Source organism: Belonocnema kinseyi, chromosome 2 (genome assembly GCF_010883055.1).
Source record: "Belonocnema kinseyi isolate 2016_QV_RU_SX_M_011 chromosome 2, B_treatae_v1, whole genome shotgun sequence".
NCBI classification, from domain to species: Eukaryota; Metazoa; Arthropoda; class Insecta; order Hymenoptera; family Cynipidae; genus Belonocnema; species Belonocnema kinseyi.
In genome coordinates this window covers 123,402,139-123,426,854 of record NC_046658.1, presented here as the reverse complement: position 1 = coordinate 123,426,854, position 24,716 = coordinate 123,402,139, and the positions used below count along the sequence as shown (strand labels likewise).

Genomic DNA, 24,716 nt, shown 5'->3' with positions numbered 1-24,716 from the left:
GATGAAATAATTTTCAGTGAAGTTTCTACCAAAATGCAGTACCTAAACGTACTTTATTGCACTCTAATACATTTTCCAAAGTTTCAGCTCGATATTTTATTTTTAAAAATAGTTCTCAGGTTCAAAAAAAGATTCAGTGAACTGAAAAACTGTGGTCGGTAATATAGGTATTTAGCTGTGTCACATGCCCTTAATGGAACTAAATTTAAGATTGTTCAATTGAAAAATTTTAAAGGTTCTATTTTATATGTGTAAATTATTGAGAGTGTGAATTAAAAAATTGTAAGCATCAGTGAAGTAAAGTATTAGGGCACAATTTGTTTTGATACTTCATTATAAAATTCGATGATAATTACACAGCCACACAAAAAAAAAGTGTGCGGATCTGGTAACAAGACACACGTATTCCTATGGGTTTTGGGGTGCTGAATTCAAATTCGGTATCAAAAATCACCCATCACGTCATGGTTGAGCCATAACCTCAAAAAATGACGAAAAAACATACACTGAGGCAAATAAATTTCAAAATAATGCCAGTGATGAAAATTTTCACTTCAAAAACATGTCGACAACTGTGAAGGATCAACCCTTGCCTGATATCAACTTATTTAACATAACTTTACCCAAGAGAACCTGACCTCACCTAACCTGAATTAACAGAAATTTATTAAACTACACGTAAAGCTCTGGAAGCATATTTTCCCAGTAGCAAATGTGTGCTACATTGAATGGATCAACTCGAGCCTAACCTAGAAATAAATCAAACCTAGCCTAATCTAACCTCAGAAACACAATTAAACTGATTGTGTTGTCCCGTTTTGTTTGCGGTACCGTTTGAATCAGCTTGGGCTGAACTTGCAAAGAGGTCAAACCTATCCTAACCTAAAAAAACCTGACCTAACCTAATCTAACTTAACTTCACGTAACACAATTAAACTCATTGTGTTGTCCCGTTGTGTTAGCGGTACCGTTTATTCAGCTTCGGCTTAACCTACATAGAGGTTTAACCTATCCTAACCTAACAAAACCTGACCTAACATAACCTAGCCGAATGAAATTCAACCACACGTGATCCTACAAATGAATCTAACTTAACAGAACCTATCGAAATTTTGCTTAACGCAACACAACTTAACTTAAGCAAGAACAGGGTTGCCAGCGTAATCGGTTAGGTTAGGTCAGGTTTTGTTAGGATAGGATAGATTAAACCTCTATGTAGGTTAAGCCGAAGCTGAATGAAACGGTACCGCAAACACAACGGGACAACAAAATCAGTTTAATTGTGTTTCGTGAGGTTAGGTTAGATTAGGCTAGGTTAGATTTATTTCTAGGTTAGGCTCGAGTTGACCCATTCGATGTAGCACACATTTGCTACTGGAAAAATATGTGTGTCTTGTTACCAGATCCGCACACTTTTTTTGTGGCTGTGTTATTAAAACCAATCAAAATTTGATCATAATTGCGTTAATTTTATGCTTATGGAGATTTTAATATAGTTAAATATTGATTTATCAACTTTGATTCTAAATAAATGTTATAGATGATCATTATTTTCCTGTAATATATTCGTTATATTGTCCGATTACGCTGAACATTAAGTAATCGCATACTATACATGAAGAGGGTATTTTGAAAGACGGAAGTGAAAATAAAATAAATTGTAGTTATCATCATTTTTTCTATATTTCAAAATATTTGTGTCTGTTCTGTATATATTTGTAAAATATTTTTGAAATTATATGTTAATTAATATTATTAATGATATATTTGGGAATTTTTTGGTTTGCGTACCGTGAAAAAACCGGTCGTTTTTTTCCTCGATTAAAAAGGCCACCCTGTTTAATATTGTATGATCAAATATAGTTATTATTTATAAGCTGTGCATTCAAATTTGAAGTTATTCGGAAAAATCTTTTCATGAAATAAATATTTATGGACCCCTTGGTGTTTTCGAGATAAAAAGAGGATGAGAAATAAAAAGAGATATTTCGAGTTTCACTCGTGTAAAAAACTACGAATTGTTTGCCGACGTTTCGTGAAAATTGCAGTTCACATCTTCAGGGCTGACCTGAAACTGAGGTATGAGGTCATGATGTTCTTAGGTATACTTTCTACGATGCCTGTCATTGGCCAGAGCGCCCGACCGTGGGGATTGGTCGAACTTGATTGGCCAATCAAGTCTTTTTTTAAAAATCCGGGAGAACGGAAAGCCAAATCGGATTGGTATTATATCCATTGTCCCTATTGATGTTATTAGGGTGTTTTAAGATTTCGATTGCTTCTCTATGTTTTCTTGGAAATTTGTTGTGTGTTTTTGCAATGACTGTTGTTTCATGAAATAAAATGTTATGTCCTGTTTCGATATGATGTTCAGCTAGTGCTGATTGCGTGAAATGTTTTAACCTGACTTTACTTTCATGTTCCTTCATACCTTGCCTCACCGCTCTTCCGGTTTCTCCATGATAGACTTTGTCACAAGAACAAGGGATTTTATATACTCCTGGATCACTGAAGGGTGCCTTTTTATCTTTAGGGTTATATAGTAGTTGTCCTATTTTCGCAGGTGGTTTAAATATGGTTTGCATGTTGTGTTTGTCGAGAATTCTTCCTATTTGTTCTGCGACTCCTTGAATGTAGGGTAGGGTGGTGGTCATTTTTCTCTCTCTTTCTTTCGTAGGTTGTGTTGACTTGCTTTTTTGAGTGTGTTTTCTTATTGCTTCATCAATTTGTTTGTTTGTGTAATCGTTCTGTATACAAGGGAGTTGATGACCGATTGTTTTTGAGATGGGTGATGGTGGGAGGAGGCATGTAAGTATCTGTTTGTATGCGTGCGTTTTCTGTAAACTTCATGTCCTAATGTGTTATCAGATTTTTTGTAAACTAATACGTCCAAGAAAGGCAATTTTCCGTTTTGTTATATTTCCATGGTGAACTGGATATTAGGATGTAATTGAATGATAAAATCGAAAAACTTATTTAGTTCATCTCGTCCATGTCGCCAGATGACAAATATGTCATCAACGTAACTGAACCAGAATTCTGGTTTAAGTTTGGCTTGGTTAAAGATTTTAGTTTCTAGATGTTCCATAAAGACATTGGCTATTACAGGTGAGATTGGGGATCCCATTGCTGCCCCTGAGGTTTGTTCGTAGAATTGGTTATTGAACAAGAAGTTGTGTTTTGTTAAGTTTGAGGATGGTACTTGAGCTTGTCGTAAAATGTTGGTCGTCCTGCGTCCTATGTCATTTGCTTTTTCGGATGAAAGGGTATATATTGTGGATTCTAAATTGCTGATTATTTCTTCTTTTGGTATTTTCGATGGAGCTATAGCAATGGGATGAGAAAGGAGCTACAGCAATGGGATGAGAAATGTTTATATCGAAGCACCATTTATTTCCCTTTTTTATGGTAGAATAAGGAAGAAAAGTGGGACTGTTGTTCTGTAGTTGGGAGGTCTCATAGCATATATAAACCAAATATAAACGGATATTCAATAATTACAGTAAACAGTAAACAGTACGAGATAAAGAGAAACATGTTTAAAGTCATAAGAATGATAACTTATTTATGTTCTATAATAATTAGAATAATTACTAATAAGAAAGTTTAGAAGCCAAGGGCTTGACAAATTGATGGAATCACTGAATGCATAGTGGAAGCAATTTAATTCCTTAAAAAATGATAATTTGCTGGCGGAAAAACTTTCCATCGTCATATCAAAAACACATTTTTTAATTTTCCAATTCAAAAATAGCAATTAAGTGCTAAAAAGCTGATTATAAAACTTTTTAAAAATATTCTTACTCATACAAAAATACTGTAGAACTTTTGCTTCGAAACCTAGTCACTTTCCCCCATTATTCAGCTCGTACTAATATGCACCTCGTACTGGTTTCGCCTATGGAAACAATCAGAGAACCGGTTCTTACGCGTTTGTTTAGATCAGACTAAAAGAAAATTAGCTCGTAAGTTTGATAACTTCGTAGGTTTGCGACACAATGGAAATTCGGTTTCACAAAGGAGACGTTTTTTGTTACAGCTATCACGTAAAAATGGGTTGTTTTGGGAGCAAAGACAAATTGAGCAAAGAGGATATGGACTTCCTTAAGTCGCATACGAGATACGATGAGGCGACTATCAAGGAGTGGTATAAAGGATTCAAAGTGAGTAAACAACCATTTTTCAAACTAGAGAATGATTAGAAAACATTGTTGCTTTTTAAGGTTAGCTTAAAGAAAAAATAATGCCTCTTGCTGAAAAGGAAAAAAAAGGTTGGATTTGTTCCAAAGTACACTCGAGATGGGTCTCCAAAGGAATCCAATTTTAATAGAAACTTTTTTGCAACAAAATTTTTTTCACTTGGTCCACTGCGACATTTTATCTAGTTAAGAACATCACTTTTATTTTTAAAACGGTTAGTTTGCGAATACGCCTTTATGTTGTTTTATTTAAGTGTCTCCAAATCAATCTTCAAAAATACTCATTTTCGTAGTTGGATTCACAACAAAAATAAGTACTTTCTAACAAAATGATTAACTTTTCCACTGAAGTGTTGAATCATCAAAAATCAAAATGAAATTTTAATAATGTAGTTTGACTTTTAAGAAAATAGTTTAATTTTTAGCCAATGAAATGAGTATTCAATTGAAATGCTGAATTATAAAAAATTAATTTTTGAATTAATAATTCTGCTTTCAAAAAGATCGTTCAGGTTTTTAACAAAGATATACATTTTCAAGCAGAAAGATGAATTTTCCCCAAAAAAGTCGAATTTTTATCCAAAAAAATAAATTTTAGCTAAAAAATAGTATTCAGTTAAAAAATGAATTTGCAACAAACAATAAATAAATTTAAAACGAAATAGTTCAAGTTTTAATGAAAGAAATTTCTTAACAAAGGAGATTAATTTTCTACGAAAAAAGACGAATTTTTAACAATGTGCATGAATTTTTAACTAAAAAAGATTCAGTATGAAAAAAAGATGAAATAGTTAAATTTTTATTTTAAAAAATTAGTTTGAAAGCTTTCAATTTCATCGTTTTGGAATTATTAGGAGATGTAAAAGCTATAGAAACTTTTCTGCAGTCAATTTCCATTACTTTTCATTCAATTGTTTTGGAAAATGGATATAAACCAATTGCCAAGTTTAAACCTTGTCAGAGACCTTTACCAGAGCGATAAGGTAGTTTCACCAGATATTTTCTGAAACGTGTTTACCTCCGTTAATACCGTAATCTAATCCTTTCAGGAAATATTAAAAAAAAAACAAATTGCATTAATTTTGAAACTGAAACTAGTTTTCAACCACTAATTTCGAGCGTTAACCAGAGTTACATCTGGTATAGGGAAACTTTGCCAGTTTTTATTCGAACTATTTGTGGCCAAGCTGCTGATTCTGGACCAGCGCGTTTATTTATTCAAGGCTGCACAATGTGGATACTGGAAGAAAAGGCGGGTAAACAGTTCCATGATAGCACAAAGAACAGCGGAAATAAAACAGTGACACAGGCAAGACACTGCCTTGTGCTCTAGAATTGTGTCGCTTTCAATGTATTAACGTCACTACTGATATCAAAATAGCATTTCATTATTATTACTTCTCCAGTTTCAAATTTACGTGTATGAGATTACAGAATTGACAATTCGTTGGAATTGCCATTCTAGTGAAATATTTGAGGCTATTAAAAAAAAATTGGTAAAAATTAGGATCTGCACGCCTACGAAAAGAGGTTTCGTATCATAATAAGAAGTTAATTAGGTCGTTCAAATCCCCCCCCCCCCATACTTTCTTTCCCATACTTATCCTACGTTGGCCTACTCCTCATCCCATAATTCCCCTCCCTTCACTCCCCCTCCTTTCTTCTGATTCTCCCTCCTATACGGCCCCTCAATTACTCCCAATTACTTCTCTACTACTCCCTCTCCTCATTTTCTCTATTTTCCCTTATACATCAATCCCCCTACTTACCCTGCCGGAAAATAGTACAGCTGCCTCACGGACAACTGACTCAAACTATGAGGAGTTTTCTGCCCGAGGCTACGAAACCCTAAGGTGGGGTGAAAAATAATGAACATTGCATATATAGAATGGAACCTGAAATTCTGGCCACCGAGTTTATGTCCTTCCGAGAATTATTGCCTGAGAAAAGCTTGTTTCTCGGATTCAGAGGGTCTCAAAACGTTGTTCTTTGACAAAAAGTCGGGTGTTAAAATTTGACACAAATCTAATACCTTCGATCTCTAAAAAGAATGTAAGAAGATACATTTTGAACCAAAAATAGAATAGTACAATGTTAAGTGCCAAAAATTAAGTTTTTAAAAAGAAAAACTGGTATATTCAGTAACGCTGTTTTACTTGAGTCAAATACTGGTTCACCCAGTCAAAATCGGAAAGTCACTGGTTCACCAGTGATAATAGAATATGCTGATTTATCCAGTGACAATTTTACTGGTTCAGTTCAAGAGAGTGGATTTACTGTGCCCTTATATTAGGAATAGCCATTGTTTTTCATTTTTTTATCAGAATGATGAGATATGAGTTTTCTGAGGAGGAAAAATCGTCAATATTTTGGACACGTCGCGTTAAATGGTATCAGTTTTCTGAAGAAAAAGTAAATCCAGACGCGCATTCTACATTCGCATAAAGAGCTGACTAAAAGCTCTTGAATAGCAAAGCTCGCGAGCCGTGTCCCAGTTTCGGTTTAATAAGAGTAGAAAAAAAGGAGTAGATCTATGTCCGTACATGGTTTTGGTGAAAGGGGGACAGAAGAGCAGAGAATATGAAAATAACGTAATTTGAAAAGCCCCTATTACGCAGCACGTCCATGTCGAGTATTATGTTCTGGGGATTTTATCATGGAACTTATATTGTCCTCGACTTTTTATGATTCTTCGTGGTGAAGAGGAACAACTAAACTTCACAATTTTAGCGGGTTTATCATTATTTTGTCGTTAAAGTGTATACTTAATTACGTAATTACTTTCAGTAATTTGGTCATGAAACTGAATGCCGTGAAACTGTGCTGACCGGAACACGTTGGTGAAACTGGGCCACTCATAATTTTATATTTTATAATTTGATGCAAGCTAAGATACTCTGTCCTAGCTGTAGAATGGTTTTGATAAAAGTCTGGAATTTATTCCTAGAAAGCGGAACATTGTGAGAATTTATAATACCCAAATTAAGTAGTTGCGCCATATTTTTTTCGAAAATGTTTCCTAACTTCGCCAGGATTATTTTTTGATTTTGGGTTTTGCTAATTGGTATTACTGAAAAACTAATTTTCCATTTTTCATTGAAAGTGAACAACTTAACCATACATTGAGGGATAAAGATGTCCTCTTAAAATGAATCAATAAAATCTCACTTGTTGAAACAGCCACAAAGGTGTCACTGAAAATCAGCGAGATTTCAGTAGTTCACACAGTGGAATTTCGTCACTGGCCATTTTAGTAGTTTTAGTCAAGAAAATTAATTTTGTACCGAAAAGTAAGAATTTTAAGCCAAATAGTTAAATGGTATAATAATTAAATTAAATTAAGTTGAATGGTATAATAATACTAATAATTTAAAAAAATCGAATTTTCAACAAAATTGGTACATTTTAATTAAAGGGGTGAATTTTCAACTAAAAAGAAAAGTCGATTAAATCAGTAATTTTGAAGCACGTATTCAATAATTTGAACTATTTTATTAATCAATAATTAATTCAACCAGTCCGATTATTACTGATTTAAATTTGACATTGTATTTTTAATTGTTTTGCGTTATTTAGTCTAGAGTTTTAGAGTCTAAGATTGAACCGTGTTGAATTTAAAATTTATTTGAATAAAATTTTTTAATTAAAACTAAGGGTGGGGTGTTTTTAAAATTTGAATCATTATTTTGTGCAGAGTTTTATTTTTATTTATGTTTATATTTAGCAATAATGTTTGATGCATGAGGTGAAAGAATAAAAGGAAAAGATCTAGGTTTGTTAAAATTGGAAAGATACATGCTTTTATATAACTTATAATTCATAGTTTTCAATTTGTATCAAATAAGTATATTGGAAAAAATGGTTTTTGTATGAGAATCAAAACAGTTGACTAGTATAGTTGAGATGTTTAAATTTCAGCTATATGTACATCATTTTTTATATTTTTATATGGAAATGTTAGTATATGTTTTGGTTTAATCAATATAAAAAAAAAAATTTAGAAGTTGAAGCGATTGCCTGTTAATTGTAAATTTTTCTATTTTGAAAATTTTTTCTATGGATTTTGAATTTTTATGGATATGGAAATCACTCTGAAAATTTGAAAATTTACTATTGATTTTTTGTTTGAAAATTGAACTACTCCATTTTGTGTAGAAAATTGATCTTTTTTTGTGCAAAATTCAACTATTTGGTTAACAATTTTTTAGTAGAAAATTTATCTTTTTTTTTTGTTGAAAGTACAACTATTCGGTTGAAAGTAGTTTTTTTTTTAGAAAGTTCATCTTGGTTCCATATTCACATTATATTTAGAATTTTTTTGTTAGTTGTAGGAAATCAATTTTCTGGTCAAAAATCCAACTGTTTGGTTAATAATTTATTTATTTAAATTAAGGATTCAAGTTTAAATATTGAAAATTTGTCATTTTTGATCAAATTCAGTTGTTTTTCATTTAAAATAAAAATATTTTTCAGTTGAAATATTAGCTATTTTTCGCTGAAAATTCAACTTTTTAGGTTGTGCATTCAACTTAAGTGTAGAGCATTCGCTTTTTTGTTGTTCAAAATTAACTCTTGTAACTTAAAATTTAACAATCTGGTTGAAAATTCAGCTGCTTTATAGAAACCTGATCTTTTATTCTAAAAAATGCAATAATTTGTTTTAAATTACTTTTCTTTCTTGACTAAAAAATAAAGTTTCCAACATTTTTTAAACAGATTCTAATAATTTAAAGGAATTTCAAAGGATTTGAAATATCTTAGGGTTTTTTAGGAGATTAAAATTTCTAACTTACTAAAAATAATTCTTTTAAAAATAGTTTTTGAAATGAAAATTTTTCTTACTGTAACTTTTTAACAATCTTTTAAAATAAGTTGAATTTTTAGACAGCATAGATTATTTTCCCGATGAAAACATTCCCACTACTTGACTGTTCCGAATTTTGAAAATAAGTCAATAATCTTCAAATATAGTTATTTGTTTTAAAAATGTATCAGAAAAAATTGTTTGAACGATTTTAACTATACAAAATTTATTGTTAAAATTAGAAACAGTGGAGTTGTAAAAAATCGTTTCACCGATAATATCAGCTACCAATGATTAAAATTTAATTATTATTAAAATAATAATAATATTATTATTGGGATTTTTAAGATCATAGAAATCTAATTTTTTCAGAGATCTGATTTTTGGCGAAAATTTCAGTAATTTAAAGGGATTTTTAAATCATTCAAGATAATTTAATAAATCTTACAGTAATTCAGGAAATATCAAGTTTCATGTAATTTTACGGGATTTTATAATATTTTAATTGATTTCAAATAATTTTTTACTAGAATTAAAGTATTTTAAAGATTCAAAAATATTTCGATGTAGTTGCAACATTTTAAAAAAATTTCAACAATTTTAAGATATTTTAAAAGATTCTAAGGAATTTTTAATGGACTTTAAACATTTTAAGGGATTTCATAGAATGTACAAATTTTCGGACACTTATAAAAAAAACCATATAATTTTTAAATGATTTTAGTAATTTCATGGAATTGCAAAGGATTTTAAATATTTTATGCTACCTTTAAAGATCTCAAGGCATTTTTAAGAGCTTTAAAAAGATTCAAGGGATTTCAAATAGTTTTAAAGTAATTGAAATATTTTAAGAAATTTTCAAAGATTTCAAAGATTTTTCTTTTGATTGCAAAGAATTTCTAAAGTTTTAGAAGGTTTTTTTCTAAAAGTTTCTTTAGTTTTATCAAGGGCTTGATAAAATTTCAAGAAATTTCAGAAGATTTTAAAGGATTTGAGATATCGCCAAGTATTCGTAATGGATTTCAATAGTTTAAAGTATATCCAAATGATTTCAAAGATTTTGGGATATTTTTCAAAATGAAAATGATTTTTCAAGGCCCTTCTTAGAGTTTCGTATATTTTGAGAGATTTTCAATTTTTTTATACATTTCAATTCATTTGGAAATCACCCTGGACTCTTATTAATTTGTTCTTAATTCTTTTAAATTGTTTTGAATTCTCCTGCATTTGGTTCATTATTTTTAATTCACTCAATTCTTCTTAATTCAATGGATTTTTCCGAGTTTTTTAGGTTTTATATGATTTATCTTGTTTTTTATTCACTTGGATTTTTTAATTCACCTTAAATTTTTATGAATGATTTTTGTATTTTCATACATTCATTTAAATTTTTTTCTAATTTAACTTGAATTGTTTTGAATTTTATTGCCTTTATCCGGAGTTCTATCAAACTTGCTTGAATTTATCAAAAATTTTTATCGAGTTCTTGAGAATTAAAATTATGGTTAAGAAACATAGTCATATCATTAATGTAATTACATTAGTCCATTTTGGTTCACTTTTAAGTAAATCAGGCTGCAGGTTTGAAGGTATTTTTAAAACATCCTGGAATTTTTTAAGACTTTGAAAATCTTTCAAGGGATTTCAAAAGATTTTAAAGGATTTTAAACATTGTAGGGCGTTTTCAAAGACTCCAAGAAATTTTGAATAGATTTCAATAATTTGAAGGGATTCCAAAGAATTTGAAACATTCTAGTTAGAAGAGACATAAGAGGTCACAGAAACACGAGAGCCTGCATGAAAAAATGCATGGACATAAAAGAAGCTAGAGAAGTATGCCAGGACAGGAAAGTATGGCGGCAAATAGTTAATAAAAAGAGTGTCAGTAGAGTGAATGACGCCTGAAACAAAAACCTTGGCCACTAATGGACCCAAGTGGGGAACCTTAAATAACGACTTCGTGAGATTCTTCGCTTGGGGTGATTGCTAGAGAGATTGATCAGCAACCTGGGTCGGAGCAGTGTTGCGGAACGAACGTGTTATTTACTTAAATAGTACGAGAATTCTGAATCAATCTGAAAAATCTCTATCCCTTCCACACACTACTCCTTTCCCCTACTGAGTGAGTCACGGCTACCCCGAAAGGGAAATGGCTTAATTGTGTAATAATAATAATAATAATAATAATATCGTATTTTTAAAAATTCCAATGAATTTTCAAAATCTCTAAAAAGTTTCAAGGGTTTTCGAAAGTTTATAAAGGATTCGAATTATTTTAGGGTATTTAAAAATATTCCGAAGCTTTCGAAAATTTAAAGTAATTTTCAAGATCTTTAAAAAGTTTGAAGTGATTTCAGAAAAATTGAAAGGATTTAAAATATCTTAGTCACTTTTTAAAAGTTTATTGGTCCGATGCGTCCGTGAGAACTAAAAGTTAAAAATATACAAATATAAATTTAAAAAATTTTCATTCCCTTTATAAAAAAAATGTGAAAATTCAAACTTTTTCTTTAAATAATAATGTCCAGTGAAAATGAAAAGAAACTAGTCATGGAAAAATCAGGACATTTTTTAAAATGAAGTTTTGCGGTCACCTTGTATAATTTGTTATAATTTTATTAATTTAATTTCTTAAATTAAATATCTCTGACCTCGACACGCATTTTGAGCGTGATATAATTTCCGGCGAGGAAAGAGGAACTCGATTTCCTTTTTTGATAAGTTAACGTTATCGTGGTTAACGTACTTTTTTCTGAAGTGTTGATGCTGTAACGATAATAGCACAACGGATGGTGACTGCCGATCAATATTGCGTTTCCCTTCAACTCCTGTTGACCCTCCCATTGCAGCTTATCGCCCAGCCACCCTCATTTCCCTTTTTCTTTCTCTCTCAAGTCTACTATTTTGAGAGAAAATATTTTGTTAGTGGAAATGGGAAAGAATTTCACACTCAGTAGGTGATTTTACAGTAAATTGGAAACCGAATTCGATAAAAAAAAAACCCACCAACCACAATCTCTTTTCTCACATTCGTCTTTCAAGTTTCCATTCATTCCATGGAATTTCCTCAATCTTAAAATGATTAACAGATTTCAAGCATTAAGACAGATTTCGACTTTGATGTTTTTTTTCCCTTATTCAATGATCAGAGTGATATATAAACCTAAATTATATATCTTTTTAAGAACAAATTTTCTTTAATAAACTTTTTCTTAAATTCATTTGAAACTATATTTAAAAAAACATGAACCTAAAACATTCAAATTTTGCAAGACAATTACACAAGAAGGCTTAAAAAGTAGTATTTATCTAAGGTTTTCAAAAAGATTTTTTACTATTTTTTAAGGATTTCAAAAAATTTTTTGAGCTTGAGCATGTTTCAAGGGATTTCAAAAGATTTTAAACGATTTGAAATATCTTAGAGTACTTCAAAATATTTCAAGGAATTTTTAATATATTTAAATAATTTGTGGAGATTCCAAAGAATTTTGAAGATTAGAGGGTATTTTGAAACATTCTAACGAATCCTCAAGAGCTTGACAAAGTTTCCAGAGGTTTCAAAAGATTTAAAATGATTTAAAATACCTTAGAGTATTTTCAAATGTTCCCAGGAATTTTTAATAGATCTATCAATAATTTTAAGGAATTAAAAAGAGTTCTGAGGAGCTTGAAAAAGATTATAGGGATTTCAAAACATTTCAAAAAATTTGAAAAATCTTTTTAGAGTTTTTAAAAATATTTCAAAGAATTTGTAATAGTTATCAGTAATTTAAAGGAATTACAAGAATTTTGAAGGTTATAAGGTATTTTTTTTTAAACTGAAAGGAATTCTCAAGAGCTTGAAGAATATTGAAGGAATTTCCAAAAGATTTCAAACGTTTTGTAATATCTTACAGTGTTTTGAAATAGTCCAAAGAATTTTAAGGAATTTTGAATTACAAAGAATTGTGAAGATTTAAGGGTATTTTTAAAAATACCAAGGTATTCTCAAGGGCTTGAAAAAGATTTGAGGGATTTCAAAACATTTCAAACGATTTGAAAAATCTTTTTAGAGTGTTTAAAAATATTCCAAATTTTTTGAACAGTTATCAATAATTTTTAAGGAATTACCAAGAATTTGGAAGATTAAAGGGTGTTTTTAAAAATTAAAAGGAATTCTCAGAAGCTTGAAAAATATTCAAGGAAGTTCAAAAGATTTCGAATGTTTTATAATATCTTAGATTATTTCGAAATATCCCAAGGAATTTCCAAGAGCTTGAAAATGTTTCAAGGGATTTCAAAGGTTCCAAGGAATTCTGAATAGATTTCAATAGTTTAAAGAGATCTTAAAGGATTATGAAGATTAAAGGGTATTTTGAAACATTACAAGGAATCCTCAAGAGCATGACAAAGCTTCCAGAAGTTTCAAAATACTTCAAACGATTTAAATATTCAATGGAATCTAAAGGGATTAAAAATATTTAAAAGATTTTGGGATATTTCAAAAAATTGCAGGTAATTTCTAAGAGCTTCAAAACATTTCAAAAGGTATTTCAAAGAATTTGAAATATTGTAGGTAATTTGTAAAAATTCCAAGGAATTTCCAATTGATTTCAATCATTTGAAGGTATTTCAAAGAATTGTAATATTTTGAGGATATTTTTTAAAATTCCAAAGAAGGATTCGAAGGATTTTAAATATCTTCGGGTCTTTTTTTAATTCCAAGTAATTTACACATGCTTCGCGAAATTTCAAGAAAATTTAAAATAATTTAAAGGATTTGAAACATTTTAGGGTATTTCAAAAGGTTCCTGAAGGCATTTTCAAGAACTTTAAAAATATTTCGAAAATTTCGAAGGATTTCAAAGGATTTGAAATATTTTAGAGAATTTTAAAAGATTCTAATGTATTTTGAATTGATTACAATAAAACAAGGAAGGATTTTATAGGAACTATAAGGTTGTAGGCTATTCAAAAAGAGTTCAAGGGATTGTATTTCATTCTCGAGGATTTAAGTGATTTAGAGCATTTTTGAAATCTTTTACAGTATTCTAATAAATGTTCAAGAATTTCATGAAATATCATCAGACCACTGACCTTGAATTCTTAGGGGTCATCAAATTCTTGGTGATTCCTTAAATGTCCAAGAATATTTTGTCACTCTACTATTTTTTATTCTTATTTTAGAAAACACCATCAATCGAAGTCCGGAAGCGCCTGTCTTATCAAAATTTCTATATCAGAAACTTCTCACGCGAGAGGTGAAAAAGTCATTTTTCATTGGGAACTTATTTTTAGATAGTCCTTTCGCGAAAAGAATAAAGTATTTTCTCAATAGACTTCTATTCGGACAGCCTTTTTAATATTTTTCTTCTTTTGGAAGAAGAATACTCCTTCGGAATAGAATTTTAGGTTAAAATTTATTTTTCCAATATCCTCGATATTGCGAATTCCCTGTCCGTTTGCAACTTTCAATCGGTGAATAAGTTTAGTTATTTATAGTTTCTCATTCTTTCAGCTTTGAAACGTTAAAGGAACCCATGAGAAAGTTGCAGAAAGTTTTTCTGCTTTTCAAAGCACGTTTTTTGTAGTTTGTCTTTTCAGTTGTTTTTAAGCTTAGAATAACAACTTTAAAATGCGATCTTACTTTATAAATTTAAAAACCTGCAACGTAAATTTGTTAAGCAAATCGTAAAAGCATCTAAGACTTTTAGAAAAACCTGATGAGAAAAGGAAAGAGGTATTTCCTTAAATTTGAATAAATTCTCATAAAAAGAGAAAGTTTTTGAAAGGATTTATATCTTTTTTTAATACAGGTTTTCAAAAAGAGAAAAGTTACTAGAAATTTTGTATGATCCATAAAATGTTTACATCCCTCTTAAACCAGAGTGGCTGTAGGTCAGGGAAAAAGTGGAAATCAGATAAAAGTCAGGTAGTTTAACATAAATCTTGCAAAAGTCAGGAAATTTCTATAGGACCCTCTTTAACTAACTGTTAAGGATGAGTTAACCTGTTAAATATAGCACACATTTAAGACTGAGAACCGTACGCTTACATAGCTACACGTGTGGTTGAATTTCATTCGGCTAGGTTAGGTTAGGTCAGGTTCTGTTAGGTTAGGATAGGTTAAACATCTATGTAGGTTTAGCCGAAGCTGAATGAACAGTACCGCAAACACAACGGGACAACACAATGAGTTTAATTGTGTTACGTGAAGTTAAGTTAGGTTAGATTAGGTCAGGTTTTTTTAGGTTAGGATAGGTTTGACCTCTTTGCAGGTTAAGCCGAAGCTGAATGAAACGGTACCGCAAACACAACTGGACAACACAATCAGTTTAATTGTGTTTCGTGAGGTTCGGTTAGGTTAGGTTAGGCTAGGTTAGATTTATTTCTAGGTTAGGCTCGAATTGACCCATTCGATGTAGCACACATTTGCTACTGGGAAAATATGCTTCCAGAGAATTATTTTTGAAATTATTATAAATTATTATTATAATATTATTATTATTTTGAAATTTATTTGCCTCAGTGCATGATTTTTCGTCATTTTTGAGGTTATGGCTCAAGCATGGCGTGATGGGTGATTTTTGATACCGAATTTGAATTCAGCGCCCCAAAATCCATAGGAATACGTGTGTCTTGTTACCAGATCCGCACACTTTTTTTGTGTGGCTGTGTTATTATTTCATCTGGCTTAAACCCTAACACCAATTTATATTTAATTATTTACATTGAAAATAGAATTCTTCAGTTGAAAATCTGACCGTTTTGTTTACAGTTTGTTCTCTTCAGGTCGAAATATCAACTATTATCTTTTTCTTAAGAATTTTTTTTAATGAAAATTAAATTTAAAAATCTGCCCGCTTCGGGGGCACATTCTCATCGCGCGCTTCGCGCTCGATAATAGGTTACCTCGCGCTTCGCGCTTGAACATAATTACACCTCGCGCTCGGATATTTATTCTTTGCATTTGGAATGCTTGAAAAAAACTTTATCAAAAAGATCTCTTTTAAATGGCAGTACTTATATGCGTCTTCATATTCTGAATTGTCTACTTAAGTATAGTCAAAGATGAAGTTTCTCAAAGCTCTGTAGGCTTTAAGGTACACATTCTCATCGTGACACTCGCGCTGCGCGCTCGATTTCTGACAGACATTTGTAAACAGGTTTTGTTGGATTTTTTCTCTTAACTTTCGTCGTTTTTCCACACATTTTTTTTTATTTTATTTTTTTTCAACGTTTTTTTCACGAATAAAACAAAAAGTAGGCGTCCTATCAAGAGGTGATTTTTAAAGAAACTGTACATCTTTTTTGGGATAACCATTTTTGTTAATTCATATTTTTTCGTATCCTACATAGTTTGTCTACAAAATGGAATTTTTTATTTTCCATTATTTTTCGTGCAATCAAAATTTGAATTTTCGATTTTTGAAGAAAATCCAAAAATTTGTTATGATAATCTTTTAGAGCTTTCAAAAATAAATGTGTTTCTTTTCTTGACTTTCTTTCATATTGTGCGTTTTTCGGCTTCAAATTTTGATTTTCGGTTGATTAAAAAAATTTTGAAAACGCTATAACTCTGAGAATTTTCTTTTTATCGAAAAAAGTCATTAGGATAAATTGTTTTTTCTTTTTAATACTATAAATATCCGCACATAGAATTTTAAAATTCAGAAAAAAGTGGTCTCAAGAATTTTCAAAATACGCTCACTTTTTAAATTTTTTTTCAAAAATGGCTGGTTCACGAACTCGTCCTTTCTTTTGGGACCAAAAAAGTGTGCCAAAGATGAATTTAATTCGTTCATTTTTTCTGAGGGTTATCGTGTTTACGGACGGACGGCCGGACGGACAGACAGACAGACGCCATCGTGAAAACCTGATTTTCGGATTCAGGGGGTTTCGAAACGTGGAGATCCATTGAAAAAATGTGATGTCAAATTTCCGACAATACTAATACTTTCTCAATCATAAATGATGAGTATGTAAAAATACAACGGTTTTGTTGAACATTCCTTCATATCAACGGAAAATTTGTCCTCATGGATTAAAAATTCATTTTTTTGTTGTTGAAAATTCAAATGACTTACAAAACTAAATAACTTGGTTGAAAACGCAACTAGTTTTGGTTCATGTTTAATCTTTTCTTTTTGAAAATTCTACTATTTGGTTCAAAATTCATCTTTTATAGAGTGAAAATTGAAAAATTTCATTAAAAATTCAACTATTCTTTTGGAAATATAATTAGCTTGTTGAAAATTTAATTAATTTATTGAATTCATCTTTTTTGGCCAATAATCGAACTCTTTTATGATAAAAAAGTTATCTCTTTAGATGAAATAAAACTGAAAAGTTTTAATTTTAATCTGAAATTTGATTGTTTTATTTCGTTTATAAATGCTTCTATGTTAAAATTGTTACAAGCCTATAATGCTTACCTTTAAATATTAATGATAAGGAGAAATTAAAAATTTATCAGAGAAAAATCAGCGAATTTGGAAAATGGAAGTTTTGTGGCCACTCTACTTAAACTTTGACTTCAAGTTGAACTTTGTAATGTACTTGATAAATTTTTAATTAGTATACAAGTTGAATAAAAAAAACGTTTTAACATGTTTTTCATATTTCCCGAGAATTTTAATCGATTATTTTTACGAGCGTGGGTATCATTAAACCAACAGCACCCTTTGGGATTTGAAGGGGAAAAAGTTTTCCACCAGTTGCTTGAGCTACGTCGGGTCGTTCATTTTTTCGACGTCTGTGTACCGAAGGGATTAAAACTTTGGCCGTACCTTTTTTTTGTCTAACCAGACCTGACCTGACTCAATCGAATCTGCTAATCTCCTCGAGGTAAACCAATTCTCAATTTAGTGTCCTGCAATCATATCATCGTAACTTGGAACGTGCCTCATGATTTTAAGAAATATACGGATCTGAAAAATATTTGGAAGAATTGTTTATGAAACAACTATTAGTTAATGATCATTTATGTTGGCCAGGCAAACATTTATTTAGAGGATGTTGGATGTTTAATTTGGACCAGTAGAGTCAGCTTATCGTACAAGACAGTTGGAAGTAGATTGAAGAAATGAGCAGAAAAAATTGCACCAGTATACCAAGAAGATCCAACATCTGCTCATTAAATTCTGACCTGGGTAATATTAATTATCATCAGCTAATCATAAAGCACGATTGGAAAAAGATGCAACAATGAAAAAAGGAAAAATTGGGCATAAATTGGAATTCAAAAAACATTGATCAGAGTAGATAAGCAAGCTGCGTGCTATCCCAACGTTCCTGTTACCGACATGGTACCGTTCCATGAAAAAACCGTGGTTTGTGTCTGTACTAATCTAGAAGGTTGTAGAGCAATGTGCAGGGTATTTAAATTTATAAATTAATAAATTAATGATGATTTAATATCTGCTTCTATATTCCAGAGAATGTGATAATTGCAGTGGAATGTTTTTTTTTCGAATTTAAGCATAATTTTTTATAAGATACAAGTTTTATTTCAATAAAGAATTCCTCAGTTCGTTCGCAAGTTCGTTTCGGTGGGTTCGTTACACGTTCAGGTTCTTGAAGATAATATCTTCAACCTGCAAATTTTGAATAGCGAGCAAAGGTGTGAAACCCCTGATATTGGAATTTTAAGCACTGTTTAAACAAAAACTATTATTTAAAAATCAAAAACAGGATTGCATTTGAAAAATAACATTCCATGAATGTAAAGTGTAAAAGTGGATATTGCGTCATCATTGAGTTATTAATTAATTCAATCATTTTTAAGTACCTTCCACATCGTTCTCGAAGCTTCCAGATCAAGCTTGGATATGAAGCACGTTTTTTAACATGGGTAGACACCATGTCGGTAACAAAAATCTAGGACAATTGGTTCGGAGTTCGTCTCTTTTGAATTAAAATCCATTCTTCTTGGTCAGAAATTCATCAATTTTGTTACAAAGTCATCCTTTTTGAAAATTCAATTATTTGGTTAAAAGTTGAACTGTTTTGTAGAAAAATTGTCTTTTATACTTGAAAATTCATTTCATTTTGGTAGATGATTCATATTTTTGGGTTAAAATGCAAATTTTTAGTTTAAAATGATCTTTTTTTATTGAAGATTCAACTATTTGATCGAAATTTCGTCTTTTTTGGTTAAATTAAACTGTTTTTGATTAGGAATTAAACTATTTTCTTTGTTCAAATATTAACTATTAAGTTTTTCGTTGAAAATGAATTTCTTTTGGTTGAAAATGGAACTACTTCTTTGAAAGTTGAACTACTTTGTTAAAAGTGAATTTGATGGGGTTAAAGATACAGATCCTTTTGTTGAAAATTTAAGAATTTGTTTAAAAACTCGTTAATTGTTTTTGAAAATTAATTTTTTTCCACTGAAAGTTCAACAATTACATTCATGGTTAAAAATACTGTTTTAGTTAAAACGTCAACTATTCTGTTGAAAATTCATATTTTGGTTGAAAATTTGCGTGTTTTTTCACAAAATTAATCTTCTTGGTTGAGAATTCATCTTTTGATTTAAAACCTCTTTTTTGGTTGAATTAAACTTTTTTTTATTGTTCGGATAGCAACTATTAAGTTTTTTGTTTGACAGTTCACCTTTTTTGGTAGAAAAATAAACTCATTTTTACAAAAAAAAAAGATATGCCTGGTAGAAAATTAATTTTCTTGATTGAAAATTTAACTATTTTATTTGAAATCATTATTTATTTTAAAGATTCATCTGATGGGTTTGAATCGTTTATTAATTTTTTTGTTGAGAATTAGTTTTTTTAATTAATTTTTTTACATAAAAATTTAACTTTTTGAATTTTGTTTAAAAAATTATCTTTTTTATTTAATACCTAAACTATTTGTTTAAAAACTTATGTATTTTTTTCGTCTTTATTTGTTAAAAAGGCATCTCTTTTAGTAGAAATGTCACCCCTTTGTATAAAAATGCAATTTTTTGGTTAAAAATTGATCTCTCTTGATTGAGGATTTACCTGTTTTTTTACAAATTCGTTTTTTTCTTTTTGGTTGAACTCAGCTGTTTTTATTTTTCAAATAAAACCTTTGTTGGTTGAAATTAAAAATTTACCAGCAAAATAAAAATATGCATTTTGTTGAAGATTCATGTATTTTTTTGAAAATGCAATATATTTTTTTAAGTTTGCACATTAATTTTATTTAAAAGAATTTTTTCGACTATTTTCTTTTTTTCCCTATTTTCGTGAAAAATAACTCTATGTCACCTTTTAAAAGCATTTGACGCTGTGACGTCTGGTTGTGAGAGATAATAGGAAATTTGAGGATTATGGAGTACAATAACTGCGTTGGTGTAATCGAACTCTGGTTGATATATAAATCAAAATTGATCAATCCGACTTCGTGATATAAAAAGAAGAAGAATGAATATCAGTGGAGAACAAAGAATGAATGAACAAAAAGCTGGTGGAAATTTTATCAACGTCAATCATCAATCATGTGTAAAAAGTCCGAAACAGTTTTGGTATCTATCTTTTATTTTCAATTGTTGAATAGAGTCGATACAGATAAATTTCATTAAAAAATACCCTTTAATTTGATAAACAAATGCATAGCAATACATCTATTTTAAATAAATAACCAGGGTATTTTGATATCGGAAGTGTCTATCAAACTGGATAAATAAAGTTTTAAATCGAGAACAAAGTTCATTGGGCTCAACAAACGTTTGCATGTAATCCAGATAGAAGGGTTTGGAAACAATTTCTATTTGGGAATAAATAAAAGTGTTTCAAAAGTGCAAACAATCAAAGCTTCAATAATCCGTTGATTGTAAATGAATATTCAGTTTTCCAGTGGCTGTAGAGTATGCATCATTAAACTGTACTGTAGTGGTGGAAAATCATTTAGGTAAATCTGTTACGCAATGATTGAATTGGTATCGAGTCGGGTAGCTAATTAAAACTACTAAAACTCTTGAATTAGATATAATTATAATCAAGTTGATTCGAATATAATGTTATGATTGCATTCACGTAGTAATGGGTTAACATCCATCTTTCACTGAAGTTCATTCAATTTTATTCATCACTGCAAGGCTCCAGTTCGCAGAGCAGAGTAATTAATGTCGACATTGGTTACTCGATAAAGGACTTTCAAATGACTTGCAAGTCTTGAATAACCTCCAACATTTTCCATCTAGATGCGGGATATCTTCTGGCTAATAATAGCGTACGAAAGTGAAATCAGAATCCAATAAGATTCAGGAACTGGAGAAGCTATTCATTTGCCCGTGGCAGCCGATTTCTGCAAGTAACTGCTAGATTACAGTTTTTGCAGTAATCGGCTTTTCCGTTCGTTCAATTGTCCGCATTTGTTTTAACTCTTGGCTCTCCTCGTGTTTTGAAAAATCGCGGAAATGTTCATATTATGTTGCAGAGAAAAATTTCTTTAGTCTGCTTCTACGTTGCGGACAAAAGTATTGTGCCATGAATGAGGTCCAGAATCGATACTCTTAACCTGGAAATTTAGCAGCTGGAAAATTCATCGGTGCAAGTGAAATCGGTCTTTGAGTTTTACATTTTTAAACTCTTCTTTCTTGCATGATAAAATCTTACTCAGAGAAGTATGCGGTAACATAAGAATGTGAAAATAGCAGTGACATAGTACACTCTCGGCGGAAATTTTACCTTCTTTTTTTTTCTTATACTTCTGCGATGTCTCATGATCATTCTGAGGCCAATAAGAGAAAAAATCGCGTGAACCCTTTTCAAGAAAAGTTAATTTTGGATTTTTTTTCTCGAAAAGTTTAATCAACCTATCCTTACGTAAAGAACCTAAAATTTAAAAATTTCATTTTTTTAAAGAATGGTGAAAAAGTGAGAAAAATTAGTTTTTTGAATATCTCTTCTTTCCAGTCCACTCTAAATCCCAAAAAAGGAATTACGGTATATGAGATTTGCTGCAAAAGGTAGTGTCAATATTTTGTATGTTCTTAATCCAGTTTGTTTATTTTTTAAAGTAAATATTGAAAAAATAGCGTAAATTATATTTTTTTCTTGAATTTTCAGTAAAATCCGAAGTAGTCATTATTTTGTATGTTCTTAGGCTGGAAAAACTTTAGAAGAGCTCTTTAGCTTCTAGAACGTTCTTCATTATGCCACAGAAAAATATTGCGCAAATACTTGTAATGTTATACTTTTCTTTGTACTAGCATCACAGAAAATCGCTGATCCTCCAATGTACAGCGAAATCGGTGTTCAATAGAGTTGCAACAAATTTGAGCCACACAGGTTCATTCGGAGAATCTAGGGGAAAAGCATCATTTAGACACTGTTTTTTCTCATCCAGTGCAACGTGAAGTGTCGTCTACAAACTGTAAGTCACCTGTCAAGATCATTTTGTCGATCGTTATTTAAGTGAAACAGATGTTAATAAGCAGGTAAGTTATAATAATAATTACCTAACTTTTTATTTCCTCCCATTTACCAGCGACTAAATAGTCTTGGAATAAAAATAGTACTTGGCGTGATGTAATATACAAATGTTAAGTTAGTCAAAATCTACTATATGATATTCAAACCACCAAAGCCGGGATGTACAAACTAAGTCGTGACCGTATGCATCGAAATTGATGCCTGGTCGTTCGAATAAATTTCCACTAGATTTTCTGCGGAAGTTTAAAGGTACCTTCGATATCTAATCTTGCAGTGGCTAGTGTCATACATGAAAGATAAGGTAAATACAATTGTATAATAAAAACAGAAATTTGTTTTTCGCGATGAGTAGGGATGTAAATTTGCATGAAACTTTAACCTGATGAAAAGTTTCATGAAACATTGGGAGTTTCGTGAAACATTGCAATGTTTCAAATATAGCAGCGGGAACATTCAAACTTATAAGATAAGAGCCTATTAGGTATTTTCACTTCAATAAACAGCTAACTTCACTTCGTAGATTGCTGAGGCGAAAATAAGGGACCAAATGTATGGGATTCAGTTCATTTTTGCCCTATTTTGCTAAAATCTTCGTAAAAGGTAATTTTTTCTATATACATGTAGTTAAAAAATAGTTTTTATTTTTTAATTATTATTTAATGAAATAATAAAATAATAATAATGATGATCAATTACAAATATATTACAGAAATAAAGTTTTATTCCATGTATTTGATCCCTTTTTCCCCCTCAGCTTTTAACAAAGTGAAGTTAGCTGACGGTTGAAGCGAAAAGACCTAATTGAGGCTTTCATATCCCAACTTTTTCCTGCCGGCTGATTTGATTTATTTTTCCGGTTTATACTGTGGACCAATGATGCCAATGTTGGCACCCTGAGCTACTGCGCTTGCGTTAGGGCTGACCGCTCATCGGCCGCACTTGGTGCGCGATTCAAAATTACATTAAAAAACATTTCTTGTAACTTAAGTAAATAACTATTAAAATATTCACAAGGATATATACAAATTGTGTAACTTTGATTTCATGCAAAAAAATACAACACATATATTAATGACAGTTTATTTTCAGTGAATTCCAAAGACCAAATTATATTTTACAAAACATTTCATTTAAAAAGAAATTTTGTTTTAGAATTATTCAAATATTATAACTATTATATTCTGCAATTAGCTTCTATATATCAAGCTGCTGAAATATCATATGGTATTTAAAAAAATGTATCCATTAACAAATATTTTGAGAAATATTAGTCTTTCAAATTCAATGAAAATAAACTGTTATTTATTAGATATATGTGTTATAAATTTTTTTCTTATCTGAAATCAAAACTTACACAATTTGTATACGTTTTTGTGTATATTTTAATAATTATTTATTTAAATTACAAGAATTGTTTTTCAATGTAATTTTGAATCACGCTTCAAAGGATAGACAACCAGCGCTCAGCCCTAATGCACGCATGAATGAAAATTATTATCATTTTATTATTACATTAAATAGTCACTAAAAAAGAAAAATTATTTATTAATTGCACTTATACAGAAAAATTACTTTCTGCGAAGATATTAGAAAAATAGAGCAAAAATTAACCGATTCCCATGCATTTGGTCAATTGTTATCCCCTCAGTATTCAACGAAGTGAAGTGAGCTAGTGATTGGAGTGAAAATGCCTTATTGTATATGTAGACGGTCATGACTTTTTCTGTACATCCCGGCTTTAGTTTAAATGTCGACGGGCATGACTAACCTAACTTTTGGAAGTTGCATTAGGAAATTATAAATTTATTCTAAGTGACTGGTACGCCCTATTAAATGAAAGAAATTTGAAAATTAGGTAAATATTGTTTAAATTGGTTTCCTTATTAACAATTATTTAGGCTAATATCGTAAAGCGAATAGTTGCTTTGACAGGTATTCAGGTGGCTGACAGCGCGGTTCAGAACTCCACAACTCTGCATGAGCCAAAATTCAGTCTCCAAATGATACTTTCCCCTAGATGCCCACATGGCCACCTACGTTCAGAGGAATACATTTGAGACTTTAAAACTCTCTCAAATATTCATTGGGAGCCCAATGAAATTGGAGCTGCAACAAATTTAACACCAGCGTTTTTCTGTGATTCAAGCAAATATTTGAAGTCAATCGAATAATTTTTTATTTCAATTATATCTTCTTTAATTATACCTTTAAGTTATAGAAAATTCTAAATCATGAGCGATACATGCAGAAACAAGTAAACTTCGTGTCTCAAAATTGCACTGTATAATGGAATTATTTCATCAAGAATATTCT

General features: G+C 30.5%; 2 protein-coding genes across 5 annotated transcripts in view; both read left to right on the top strand.

Moving 5' to 3' along the window:
* LOC117167726 (neurocalcin homolog) overlaps window positions 1-24,716 on the top strand; it is a 377,055-nt gene that overhangs the window by 206,460 nt on the left and 145,879 nt on the right. The window lies entirely within an intron of this gene.
* Window positions 1-24,716, top strand: part of LOC117167727 (neuronal calcium sensor 2) — a 307,826-nt gene that overhangs the window by 205,831 nt on the left and 77,279 nt on the right. The window contains exon 3 of the mRNA XM_033352877.1: window positions 4,040-4,163. Within this exon, the coding sequence (XP_033208768.1) occupies window positions 4,053-4,163 (111 nt within the window). The 5' untranslated portion in view covers window positions 4,040-4,052. The remainder of the gene's footprint in view (window positions 1-4,039; window positions 4,164-24,716) is intronic.